The sequence below is a fragment of the Anas acuta genome, chromosome W (assembly GCF_963932015.1).
Source record: "Anas acuta chromosome W, bAnaAcu1.1, whole genome shotgun sequence".
Classification (NCBI taxonomy): Eukaryota; Metazoa; Chordata; class Aves; order Anseriformes; family Anatidae; genus Anas; species Anas acuta.
In genome coordinates, this window is record NC_089016.1 from 10,116,097 (window position 1) to 10,129,471 (window position 13,375).

A 13,375-nucleotide genomic window follows, 5' to 3' on the forward strand; every position below is an offset into this window, starting at 1 on the left:
CACAGCCCCATAACATTCAGGACCCAGCTCCAGACAAACTGACAGCATCCATGAGGATGAAGAACAGAAAAAGTAGAATCTGGCAGCTTTCCACCCACTGTTTTTCTGTGACTCTGGGTTGCTGTTCCATTCAAGTGATTACTCCTGTATTATCCAAACGTTCCCGCAGCTCATGATGCTACTATCTTGTCAGAGATATCACAGTCACACAAAGGTTGAAGCATCGGCCTGCAGACATGAATGGCTGACAGAATGGAGCATGAGTGTGGGGGAATGTTGAGAAACTGCAGGATTTTGCCTAAAGTAACTTCTTGATGTTTACAAGGAGAAGGACCCAGACCTACAACAGAGGAAGAGTAACCCCATGCATTAGGGCACACTGGGACCCTGCTGAGTGAGCAGTGGCGAGGGGGAGGAGGGCCTGGGCACTACGAGGGATGCCATACGAACAGTGGTGCCTGCTCACGAGGAACCAGGGCAGCTTTCTACAGAGCTGCCTTACAAGGAACATGGCCACCAAGAAGATCTGAGTTACCAGACTCAGCTCTGATCCCCTGAGACACCGCATGAACAAGTGCCAAAAACTAGCCAGTAAAGAGGTGCAGGTCTGTGAGTCCCTAGGACATCCACATGTGGAGTGGAGCAATGAGAATGGCAAGACTCAACGTCCCAACAGGACCCAGGTCTTTGTGTCCATGTCTATGGCTGTTGTCACTGTCACTGACACCTATGAGGAGACAGCTGATCGTTAAAGCACCAGGGCCTCATTGCCTCCTCGCCCCCACCCATGAAGCAGGCAGGGGTCGTACCATTCTCCTGCACTTGGCCATGCACATCCCCATCTCCTACTGCACCACAAAGAGCCCTGAGCAACCTGTCAAGGGAAAGATCTCCCTTCCTTGAGTTGGGAGTCAAGGCCAGGTCCTTGTGCTTGGTGACACACATCCAGTTTGTCCACACATCAGTGTCACCTTCACATTGCCTTTGTCTCCTTGTCCTCACTGCCTTCAGGGTTCTGCTCTAACGAGCTCCAAGGGAGGCTGTGTCAGTGCTGGCCCTCAGGGGGACACTGCAGGAAACTTGCCTCTGACTTGCACTTCTGGAGAGATGTCTTCAATTGTCTCTGAGTGCCTGAGGTTCGTGGGCTCATCAGCAAAGCCCCCAGAGGGGTGATTGCAGTGCCTTGGGCTGGTGCTGTGCTGCTGAGCTGGCCCGGGCTCATGGGACAGAGAGAGCTCGTGGCAAGAGGGCCCTGGTGCAGAGAGCCAGCTGTGCCCAGGAGCAGCTCCTCTGCACAGCACAACAGGAAAGAGACAAGGAGGCAGACACATAGAGAAGAAAAGGACAGAGGGGCTGAAGACAGCTGGCAGTGGGAGGATGCTGAGAGCTGCCTGCAGGAGAAACCTGCACAGCCCTTGACAAGGTAAGGGTTTGGCTGCAGGGCCATGCAGCTGCAGGTCCTGGAAGGGTCTCCTGCTGGGTCTTGTTTCTGGGAGGGCAGTGGGCAATGCAGTAGGCTTTGAGAGTCCTGCTGGATTGCACTGAGAGGTGAGAAAGTCTGGCAGAAGCCCCTTGGAGTGCCCTAAGGCAGGTACCCCGGTCAGCCCAGAACACCCTGCCCTGGCTGGCCATGCCGGGCTCTCTGTCAGCTGCCCCGTAGCTCCTGCAGCCATGGAGGTGCCCCTTGGCAGGGCCCTGTTGGTGGCAGGGTGCTGCAGGGCAGCGCTGAGCACAGCCGTGTGGGATGGGGTCTGTGAGCACGGGCAGGGGGAAAGAAGAGGTGGGCGCAGAGCAGCAGCTCCCGGCAGGGACAGCTGCAGGCAGCAGAGAGAGGGGCAGGCAGCCAGAAGGAGCTGTTGGCAGAAACGCCGTGGCAGGCGGGATTCGGGCACTTCGCAGCCATGCCCTGCAGTGCAGACACCTTCCCCTGGAGCAGCCCCTCCCTGGCCTCCTCTCCCCCTGCAGCCCATGGGCTGTGGGGTAGGCATGGCCAGCACCACAGGAAGAGCCCAGATGAGAAGAAGCTCTCAAACCACATCTGGCTTGATTTGGCCCTCCTCAATTAGCAGCCATCTACATTTTTTCTCAGGGAAACACCTGAGAGCGATTGTTCTGCAGCTCAGAGGGGAGACAATTGACTGCTGAGAACTGGTCTGATCGACAGAGCTGCTCTGCTCAGTCTTCACCAAGGGACAGCCCCTTTGCCTCCTGGCACCCACAGGGTTTCCCTGGGAGTGCACAGGAAATGCCAGGGAGCTCAACCATCCAATACCTCTCCTAAGTGTTACTGGGATAATAGGAGCAAAACAAAGGAAACAAAATCCCTGCAGCTGTGCCTCTGTATTAAGATGAGTTTTTTGCAACAACACTACAGATCTCATGGATCTGACCAGTGGACGGCATGTAATTTTCCCCCATGTTTCTGCCTCCCTCCAGCTGCACAGCAGGAAAGACTCCTATGGAGCCACAGCAGCCCCTGCTCCCAGTGTCCCTCTCAGCCAGCACCAGCCACAGCTCAAAAAAGAGAGATGCAGAAAGGTTCTCCTACAAAGAGAGAGACTCTGGGGGTTCTCTATGACACACAATAGGTTTTCCTCAGAGAAATGTGTTTTAACATTTTTCTCCATTTTCCTCTTTAACAGAAAACTGTGTTCAATGTCAGAGAATGCCCAACATCAGCTCTGTGAGCGAGTTCCTCCTGCTGGCATTCGCAGACACACGCGAGCTGCAGCTCCTGCACTTCGCGCTCTTCCTGGGCATCTACCTGGCTGCCCTCCTGGGCAACGGCCTCATCCTCAGCGCCGTAGCCTGCCACCACCGCCTCCACACCCCCATGTACTTCTTCCTGCTCAACCTCGCCCTCCTCGACCTGGGCTGCATCTCCACCACTCTGCCCAAAGCCATGGCCAATGCCCTCTGGGACACCAGGGCCATCTCCTATCAAGGCTGTGCTGCACAGGTCTTTTTTTTATTCTTCTTGGTTGGAGCAGAGTATTTCCTCCTCACCGTCATGGCCTACGACCGCTACATTGCCATCTGTAAGCCCCTGCACTATGGGAGCCTCGTGGGCAGCAGAGCTTGTGCCACCATGGTAGCAGCTGCCTGGGGCAATGGCTTTCTCATTGCTGTCCTGCACACAGCCAACACATTTTCCCTGCCCCTCTGCCATGGCAATGCTGTGGACCAGTTCTTCTGTGAAATCCCCCACATCCTCAAGCTCTCCTGCTCAGATGCCTACCTCAGGGAAGTCAGGTTTCTTCTGGTTAGTGCCTTTTTAGGTGTTGTTTTTTTTGTTTTCATTTTGGTGTCCTATGTGGAGATCTTCAGGGCTGTGCTGAGGATGCCCTCTGAGCATGGACGGCACAAAGCCTTTTCCACGTGCCTTCCTCACTTGGCCGTGGTCTCCCTGTATCTCAGCACTGCCACGTTTGCCTACCTGAAGCCCCCCTCCATCTCTTCCTCATCCCTGGACCTGGTGGTGTCATTTCTCTACTCGGTGGTGCCTCCAGCAGTGAACCCCCTCATCTATAGCATGAGGAATAAAGAGCTCAAGGAGGCACTGAAGATGTTATCGCAATATTCAGTATTTCAGAGAGGAACCCATCTTTTGCATCTGATTTTCTGAAATGTATGTGGATAAGGCAGAAACATCTTTGTTCATATATTTCAAAAATTGTTCATTCTTTTCAATATTATTCCAATATGCTAAATAATTTTTTATCTCTTTATTTTATAAATTTAAGATATTTCTATTCCTCGTCTACCTTTTCTTCTAACCCAAAGTCCTCATGTAGAGGTGCTTCTAAGCTCTTTGTAACTAACTAAATAAAGGAACCAGCAGGTAGGCAGTTTCTGTGGATCTCATTTCTCATACACTCTTCTCAGGTACAGCGGTGGTTGTGGGATGAAGATCCCTGCTCCAACGTGCTGGAAAGCCCTGGTGTCATTTTTGGCTGCCCTTTCTGCCCTGGCAGGCACTCCCTCCCTGCAACCATTGGAGGGGACCGCCAAAGCCCATCTAGCCACCCCCACTAGCCACGCATGGACACCTACACCAGGCAGCCCTGGCCCATTTCCAGTTGGGTTTGGGGTATCTCCAGTTGAGGAGGACTCCCCCATTTTGGGGAAACCTGATCAAGTGCTTGGTATTGGAAACATGATCCAGTTCTTGATATTGCTCACAGTAAAAGTGTTTTCCTGTGTGCAATTCCCACGTCTTGTCCAATCACTGGGCATTGCTGAGACTGTCAGAGGAAAAGATCTGATAGCAAATCCATGTCTCACAGACAGCTCATAGCAGCAGACAGAGATGAAGTAGACATGTTTTGTTGGTATTAGTCGGTACCAAAATGCTCCCCTAGGCCTCTGTATTCAGTAAAAAGAGATCAAGGATGAGAAGCGCATGTACTGAGAGGAAGTTTATAAAAAGCCACCAGGACAAGGGCCATTTTCTATCCCTGCAGGAGACTGACCCTGGGCAAGGCCCAGCTTGGGAAGCAGCTGTGTTGGACGTTCATGGTGGGCAGTGAGCTGGGCAGGAGGCAGCCATGTGCCCTGGGAGCACAGGAAGGAAGGCTGAGGGGCACCTCACCGCAGCCTGCCAGGAGCTGCAGGGATGTCAGGAAGAGCCCCCACGGGGCCAGGCTGTGCCCTGTGATGTGCAGGGAGCCCTCCTCTTGCCATGCTGTGTGCGCTGGCTGCAGCAGAGGGGACCCCCAGCCATCCCCTGCATGGGGCATGGGGCTGTGCCACCCGCCTGGCCCCGGGTTTGACTCCTTGTCTCTGCTGGGCTCCACCTTACACACTCAGATGTGTCCCTTGGCTGTTGGCTCCCTTTCCACTGCCCTGTGGGAATACCAAACAGGGGCGGACAGGTTACCATTAGGTGTGCTGGTGTTTGTGTAATTCACGTTGATGATGGCACAAATGCCGGTTCCTTCACCAGTGATGCATATCCTTCTTCATGTTAGGCCAAACTCAACGTCCTTCTCTCTCTGCTTTTCCTCATGGATGAACTGCATTAGGTCTCCTTGATTATTCTGAGGCACAATGCAATGCTTTTTGCCTTCTGCTACTCCAGCACAATATGTGTGACTTTCCCTTACTCTGCACATTGACCTCACGGGTCATTCCGTATTTGTTGCTTTCAAAATGTTATCTGGACGGAGGCCATTTGCAAAGTGGGGCAAGCTGATGTGTTCTGCCTCAGCCATTTGAAGCATGCTATACTTGAGTTTTTCAGCCTGAGTTTGCTAAAGATGACCCAGGAAGGTCATCAACAGATGTTCAAGTGTCTAGTTTAAGTAAGGGAGAGTATCTCAGGTTTCCAGTGGCCATTTCAAATCTAGGTCAATCCAAAGAACCCACTGAAGAAGAGGTTTGTCTTTGAAGGGGTGTTCCTGTGCTGGGCTGGGCTGCAGTTACAGGGACAAAGAGCACTGCTGGCAGTGGAGGTGCCCTGGGAACTCCACCTGGCTCCACCTGATTTTCCCAAAGGGCTCTGGCATCCTGCAGGTCTTTTCTGGCATCTGCTGGTCCGGGGAAGTGCCTCAAACACAACGGGGCCACTGGAGGTTTTCCCTGGTTGCTTGCGGTCACACAGCTGAATGTCCCCTTTCCCAGCTGCCTGTCTGGACCTATGCACTTCCCATCATTCTCCTGGTTTGCCCTCCCCTTACTCTTTAATGATTCAGACCACTCTCACCAACCCAGTTGCTGCTTGGAGTTTCAGTGAGTTCAAGCTCACCCATCTCTCAGCCGTCTGTCTAATGGTTTCCTTAGTAAGACACTCATCAATTATCATTGAATTAGTATGATATGGATTAATATTAACACAATTATCTGAAATTTCCTATTAATCACTGTAAAATACATCATGTACAGTCATCCTTTTGGGAAAGTAAACATCACTGGAGGCAACAAAATAAGGAACTTGAACTTTGTTTTTTTTTTTTATTTATTTTATTTTTATTTTTTGAAAATTGCAGCATGATTTCCTGTTGTTTTGAAATAGGAAAACCCTTGTTCTTCCCACCTAAGCAGGGCTTCAAAGGAGAAACCCTAGACCAATATAACCAGGAGAATGATGCTCTCAACTGAAACAGCCTTCGCAATGAGGAAAGATTTTTATTAGATGCTCTTTGAAATCTTCCCCCTTAACTAGAAAATGAAATCTCTACAATTAGCTGAACAAGTCTTGAATACTTGAAGAAAGTGGTGGGAGAGATATGGCTCCTTAGGAGTTTTTGTGTTTTAATGAGTTCCATGGAGTATTTTGGTGCCGAGTCAATGAAACTTGGGTACTGAGAGGAGAATGATGGAACTCTGTGAAAAAGCAAAGTCAGAAGGAAAAGTTGAAGTGACTTGGAGTATTAATGGTCCCACTGAGGGCTGTTACTAACAAAGCCTCCCCAGAGACTTGTTAGGAAAGATAATTGGAGGCCATGGCTACAGACAGGCAAATGCACTGTGATGAGAAAGGTCTTTCTTGGTTTTGGTGATGCAGAAGAGCCAAGGCCTGACCCCTAGAACTGTGAGAGGAGATCCTGCACCCCCCTGTCAGGCTCAGGTCTTTTCCTGGAGGTCTGAGGAATGTTGTAGGCAGTGTGATGCCATGAGAAGAACATTGGTATGACACCTCCCTGTCTCTGCACAGGGTTGCAAGGAAGCAAAGAGGCTGCACTGAAATGACTATATCTCATCTTCTCATAAGCTATAGCGAAACCATCAGGACTGTTGGGGCCTTCCCTTTTTAACAGCAACCTCTGTCTTTTCCTCTGCATGCTTTCCTATGCTGTCCCACACTTTGTCCTATTTCCTGGAAGTCTGCAGACACCCATCTCTGTTCACCACCTTGCTCTCATCCCAGCATTTCCATCATTTCACCAATGTCTCATCAACCCTCACCAGCTGTTCCTTGAAAAACGAAACTAGGGTCTGATCATACATGTAGATACACACTAGCATCTTCCTGTGGTTTAGGGTTTTTTTAGGCCTTCCAACAACTTCTCTAGGGCTAAATAATGCATTTTAATGCTAGTCTTAAGGGAAGGGAATAGGGTAAGCAGGAGAGTAAAGGTAAGGAAAAGGGTCCATGAGCTGAGTTTTGCTTCAATGGATACTTTGAGTTCAGGCATTAGAGCAGTGGATTCCTCTCAGAGTGGTGGAGTAGCGTTTAGGTTTCAAGATTAAAATTACTGGTTCAAATTAGGAAAGGGCAATACATGACTGTTTTAAGTCAGTGTTACTGTATCATCTACATTAAATGACCTCTCTTACCTCTACAGAATCATTAATTTCTGCTGGCCACGCTCTTCTTCCCACCCCAAAATCTCACATATCTCTTGTTCAGGCTGCTTATGACTTCCCCATATCTTATTGGGATCAGCTTTCTGATGACATTTAACATCTCCATGTATCTGTCTCACCCCTGTTGGCTCCTCCATTCCTGAGAAGGAAGTGGCATTGTAGTCAGGAGGGAAAAGGGCACAAAGGTCTTTAGGTGCATCCTGCACAATGTGCCCATCAGCTCTGCACCTCCACAAAACTGTGCTTCCTACCTACAAGTTTTGTTTTCCAAGTGGCTTCTATGGAGCCAGGGTTACTTTTCCTAGGCCTACTCACATTTTTCAGTTTCGTATGTGCAGGGATGGGATACGGAAAGAAATGCATGGATTGAACTGAGCTTAGCAGGTGCTGTAAAGAATAACAGGAAGAGATTCTATAGGTACATTGCTCACATATGAAAGGCCAAGGAGAGTGTACCACCTCTGATGGATGAGAAGGGTGAACTGGTAATGACAGACATGGAGAAGGCTCAGGTACTCAACAAAGTCTTCACTTTGCCTCAGTCTTCCCTCCCGGTCAGGCTTCCCAAGTCTTTCACTTCCCTGAATCCATAGATGGAGGCTGGGAGTGCAATGTCCTACCCACTGTAAGTGAAGGGTAGGTTTGAGACAACCTGATGGAACTCAACAAGTACAAGTCTATGGGGCTTGATGACATTCACCCCAGGGTCCTGAGGGTACTGGTTGATGTAGTTGCCAAGCCTCTCTCCATCATATTTGAAGAGTCCTGGCAGTCAGGTGAAGTCCCTGGTGACCTGAAAAAGGAAAACATCACTCCCATTTCTAAAATGTTAGGAAAGAGGACACAGGGAACTTCCAAATGGTGAACCACACCTCTGTGCCTGGAAAGGTCATGGAAAAGATCCTCCTGGAATCGATGTCAAGGCACATGCAAGACAAAGAGATGATCTCAGACAGCCAGCATGGCTTCACAAAGGATAAATCATGCCTGATAAATCTGGTGGCTTTCTACATTGGAATAAGCACATCAGACAACAACAAAAGACTGACAAATGTCATCTACTTGGACTTCTGTAAGACTACTGGCACTGTCCCACATGACATCCTGATCACCAAATTAGAGATATGCATTTGTTGGGTGCACCATTCAGTGGATAAGGAGTTGGCCTGAATGTCACACGCAGAGAGTGGTGCTCAATGGCTCTATGCCCACGTGTTGTACCTCAGGGGTCTGTCCTGGGGCTGGTGCTGTTTAATATCTTTATCTGTGACAGACAGTGAGATCGACAATGAGACTGTACATTCTGTGCTTGTAGCCCAGAAGGCCAACTGCATCCTGGGCTACATCAGCAGAGGAGTGGCCAGCAGGTAGAGGGAGGTGACTTCTACTTCTACTCCTTCTACTCTGCCCTTGTGAGGCCCCACTTGGAGACCTGCATCCAGGTTTGGGGCCTCCAGCACAGGAAGAATGTGCATCTGTTAGAACAGGTCCAGAGGAGGGCCACGAAGATGATCAAGGGGCTGGAGCACCTCTCCTATGAAGAAAGGCTGAGAGAGCTGGGGCTGTTCAGCCTGGAGAAAAGAAGGCTCCAGGGTGACCTCTTTGCAGCATTTCAGTACTTAAACAGTGCTTATAAAAAAGGTGGAGAGTGACTTTTGCTCAATCAGATAATGAGAAGACAAGGGGGAATGTTTTTAATCTAAACGAGGGGAGATTTAGATTACAGGTTAGGAGAAAAGTTCTTCAATTAGTGAATAGTGAGATACTGGAAAATGTTGCCAAGAGACCTTAGAGATGTCCCATCCCTGGAACTGTTCAAGAGCAGGTTAAGATGAGGCCCTGGGCCACCTGATCTCATGGGGGGGCATCCCTGCTTATGGCTGGGGGGTTTGAACCAGATGACCTTTAAGGTCCCTTCCAACAGGAGCCATTCTCTGATTCTATGGTCTCACTAGCTATACCTCAAGCATGACTCCCATGCCATCAGCCTTCCTGTGGTCTCTCACATGACCAAAACAAAAGGTGCCTCACCATCATCTTCAATGCCTTGTGCATGCTTCTGGCCTTTACGGTCCCTATCTGTGCCACATTCCTGCTGCTGGTCCATCAGCTCCAGAGGCAGAAGTGACGTCCCAGCCTCCTTCCCAGCCATGTGCCTCCTGCAGGCCCAGCAGATCCTGAGGCACACCTGACCTCATTACCTGTTGCTCCATGTGGCAGGTGGGCTCTTGGCCCTGAGCCCCTCCTGCATGCTGGTGCTTCTCCCCCAGCTGCAGAGGAGACGGGAAGAGATGGAAGCTGACACCAGTGAAGTTCTGATTGCTTTTCTATTGTATATATGTACACTGAAATCGTAAATTAGTAGATTTAGTCAAATGAATTAACAGGAAGTGTGCCGAACAAAAAAAATACTTGTTAAATCAATATAAAAAAAATTATGTAAATCATAATGAAGAAAACTAATATGAAGAATTGTCACATAAGTTTCTCAAACACCCTGGTAGTCTCAATAGGGTTATTAATAATGTTTATATTATTACAATAGTACTAAAGATAAAAATGATATGATACAAATTACTATACTGTTAACAATACTGATGCTTAAAAAGCACATATAGAAAGCTTCCTCACTGCATTCTTGAGCTCCTGGTTCCTCATGCTGTAGATGAGGGGGTTCAGTGCTGGAGGTACCACTGAGTACACAAGGGACACCACCAGGTCCAGGTATGGGGAGGAGATGGAGGGAGGCTTCAGGTAGGCAAACATGCCAGTGCTGACCATCAGGGAGACCACAGCCAGGTGAGGGAGGCACGTGGAAAAGGCTTTGTGCCGGCCCTGCTCAGAAGGCATCCTCAGCACTGCCCTGAAGATCTGCATGTAGGAGAAAACAATGAAAACAAAACAACCAAAGCCTGAAGAAAAACTAAACACAAGAGCCCCAACTTCCCTGAGGTAGCCATCTGAGCAGGAAAGCTTGAGGATCTGAGGGATTTCACAGAAGAACTGGTCCACAGCATTGCCTTCACAGAGGGGCAGGGAAAATGTGTTGACCGTGTGCAGGACACCATTGAGAAAGCCACTGCCCCAGGCAGCTGCTGCCATCTGGGCACAAGCTCTGCTGCCCAGGAGGCTCCCATAGTGCAGGGGCTTGCAGATGGCAATGTATCGGTCAAAGGCCATGACAGTGAGGAGGAAATACTCTGCTCCAACCAGGAAGACTAAAAGGAACACCTGCGCAGCACATCCTTGATAGCAGATGGCCCTGGTGTCCCAGAGGGCATTGGCCATGGCTTTGGGCAGAGTGGTGGAGATGCAGCCCACGTCGAGGAGGGCGAGGTTGAGGAGGAAGAAGTACATGGGGGTGTGGAGGCGGTGGTCACAGGCTACGGTGGTGATGATGAGGCCGTTGCCCAGGAGGGCAGCCAGGTAGATGCCCAGGAAGAGCGCGAAGTGCAGGAGCTGCAGCTCGCGCGTGTCTGTGAATGCCAGCAGCAGGAACTCAGTGATGGTGCTTCTGTTGGACATCTGCTTTTCTGGGGATGTGATCCTGAGCAAGGAAGAGGATGAGAGTAATAAAGTACAAGAAACATATCAGAGGAAAATGAATTCCATTTCTCATTTAAATCCATCACGTGTATTGTGCACTTTCTGGCATACATCTGGCAGTTCCCTTTCATGCATCCTGATTCATTCTGCCTGAGGGTGTCTGTTGGAACAGGGGGCTCTACTGTGGGCAATGCAGGAATCAGTCCTGTCCTACAGCAAGAGGTGAAGAGGAACATGGGGGAATGTCAGTTTCACTTCCCTCCTAATCTCAAAGAATTTTGCCCCAGACAAACTGCAGAGCAGAGCTGTGGAGACTTTATTATTATTATTATTATTATTATTATTATTATTATTATTATTATTATTATTATTATTATTATTATTATTATTATTATTATTATTATTATTATTATTATTTCACATTGTTGTTTTTGATTTTTTGTTTCAGTTGTCCCACCACTCCTGAGGAATGTTTCCAAGCCACAGGCCTGGCTATTTCTGCTGGACTGAAAGGGAATCCTTGTAGATCATTATCAGAGAAAAAGGGACTGTCACTTTAGTGCACAGTGTTCATTGGCGAGGACAGCCAGTCTGTCCATCAAGTACGGTCTCAGCTGCCCCGTGAAAGCTGCAGGAAAGTTCTACTCACATGTTCGATTGAAAAGAACAAAGACACTGCTGAGAGCAGAGGAATCCAGGATCAAAGTGCCCATCTCCACACCCCTCACCCTGTCCCTCCACCCAAACACACCGAGGGCTCTCTCTATGGGCATGTGAAACCCCCATCCCCAGCCAGCCTGGGAACAAGACCAGCAGCAGCATGGCCGGCTGGAGAAGCCAGGAGGAATGCCAGCGTGCTGCTGCCAGGGGAGGCAAGGCCAGGGAGGGACAGAAGAACACTCAGCAGACCCTCCTGTGCTGCAGCTCTGCCTGCAGACGAGGCAGCTCCTCCTCATTGTAAATGATCTGTGCCCACTTCAAGCCAGCAGAGACCTCCCAAAGACAGGGATGTCTCCCAGCACTGGGCACTGGGGGCTTTGCATCTGTTAAAGATCAACTAGGATAAAACCTGAGAGGACCACAAAATGATGTTGGTGCAGTTTCTGGGCTGAGGTGTGGGAAGGGACTTTATAAACTTCATTGCTGACAAACTGATCTCTCACTGCAGTTGTCTTGGAGTCTCAGTCTCCAGTACAAACCTGACCACCTATTACCATGAAACCAGCCTACCCTCCACTGCAGGAATCTGCAAGCACAGGCTACAGAAAATATCTTGCCTTTCAGGTAGCCCCTGCCTTGGTCTTCCTTTTGAAAAATCCAATCATACATGCCATTCTCTAAAGTGTTTTCTACTCATTTCTGGAGAAAAAGAGAGACCCACCCTGACAGATGCTATCAGCCATCGGAAGTTCCAGCTGTACAAGACCCCTCTGGCAACCCCACCTGCAGTGCCCTGCTGCCAGAGCCTCACGGTGTCAAGAGCCTGCAGATGTGTCCTGCCACACGCTGCCCTCTGTTGTTGTGCTCCTCAGTGCCTCCAAGCCCTCTCTCCTTCTCTCCTCTCTGTGTGCCAGCTGCGGTCAGAGCCCCCAGCCCTGCTGCGCTGTGCAGAGGAGCTGCTCCTGGGCACAGCTATCTCTCTCTGCAGCGCTTACCAGGAGCTCCCCTTGTGCCCAGGAGCCCGGCCCAGCTCAGCAGCACAGCACCCGACCATGGCATCGCTTGCTCTGTGCCCTTGGGTTCCCTTGAGGTGTCCCCAAGGCCTCAGGGTTGACAGCTCCCGAAAGCAGCGGGGTCTCTCCCGGGGTGTGGTGTCTGAAGCAGACTGAATTCATCACCGACTGCCCTTCTCTGAACACAGGAGAGATGACTTTTACAAGGGTGATTTGTGCTGTTGGACTGTGAATGTCAAACATGTTGTGCTTTAACCTGGTGGGCAGCTCAGCACCACACAGCAGTTGGCTCACACCAGCCCCCCCCACCCCCCCAAATGCTTATGTGTTTATGTCAGTGGCACTGACTGAGGCTCAGTAAGCACAGATAAAGTCCCAGCGCATTCCAGTGACTTGTGTCCCTTTGGAATTGCCAAGGTGAGAACACATGCTGTTGAGGTTGTGATGAGGCAGGGGTCAGCCTCTTCTCTCAGATAACTAATGGTAGGACTCAAGGAAATGGCCACAAGTTGTGCCTGGGGAGATTGAGATTACATATTATGAACAATTAGATTATATATCACGAAAAACTTTTCCTCCCAAAGAGTAGTCAGGTACTCTGAGACAGGTACTCAGATATAATGACAGCCATCAGAAAGCTAATCCCAGTTAGATAACTGTTATGGAGAGGTCAGGAGTAGCCTGGCCAGGAGAGATGTCAGATTGGGGTGAGGGAAGAAGAAGTCAAGAAAAGCTCGAAAGCTTACCTTTGTAGATGTAAGAGGGTAAGAGGTAAGAGGTAATGCTGATGCTGATGTAACACTGACTTCAAACAGTCTTGCATGGCCCTCACACTATTTTCAAGAGTA

The 13,375-nt window shown here is 49.7% G+C and overlaps 1 protein-coding gene across 1 annotated transcript in view; it reads right to left on the minus strand.

Annotated features, from left to right (window-relative positions):
- LOC137846881 (olfactory receptor 14A16-like) overlaps positions 1 to 10,833 on the minus strand; it is a 51,143-nt gene extending 40,310 nt beyond the window's left edge. Inside the window, exon 1 of the mRNA XM_068664987.1 lies at positions 10,540 to 10,833. Within this exon, the coding sequence (XP_068521088.1) occupies positions 10,540 to 10,833 (294 nt within the window). The remainder of the gene's footprint in view (positions 1 to 10,539) is intronic.
- Between the last annotated feature and the right edge of the window lie 2,542 nt (positions 10,834 to 13,375).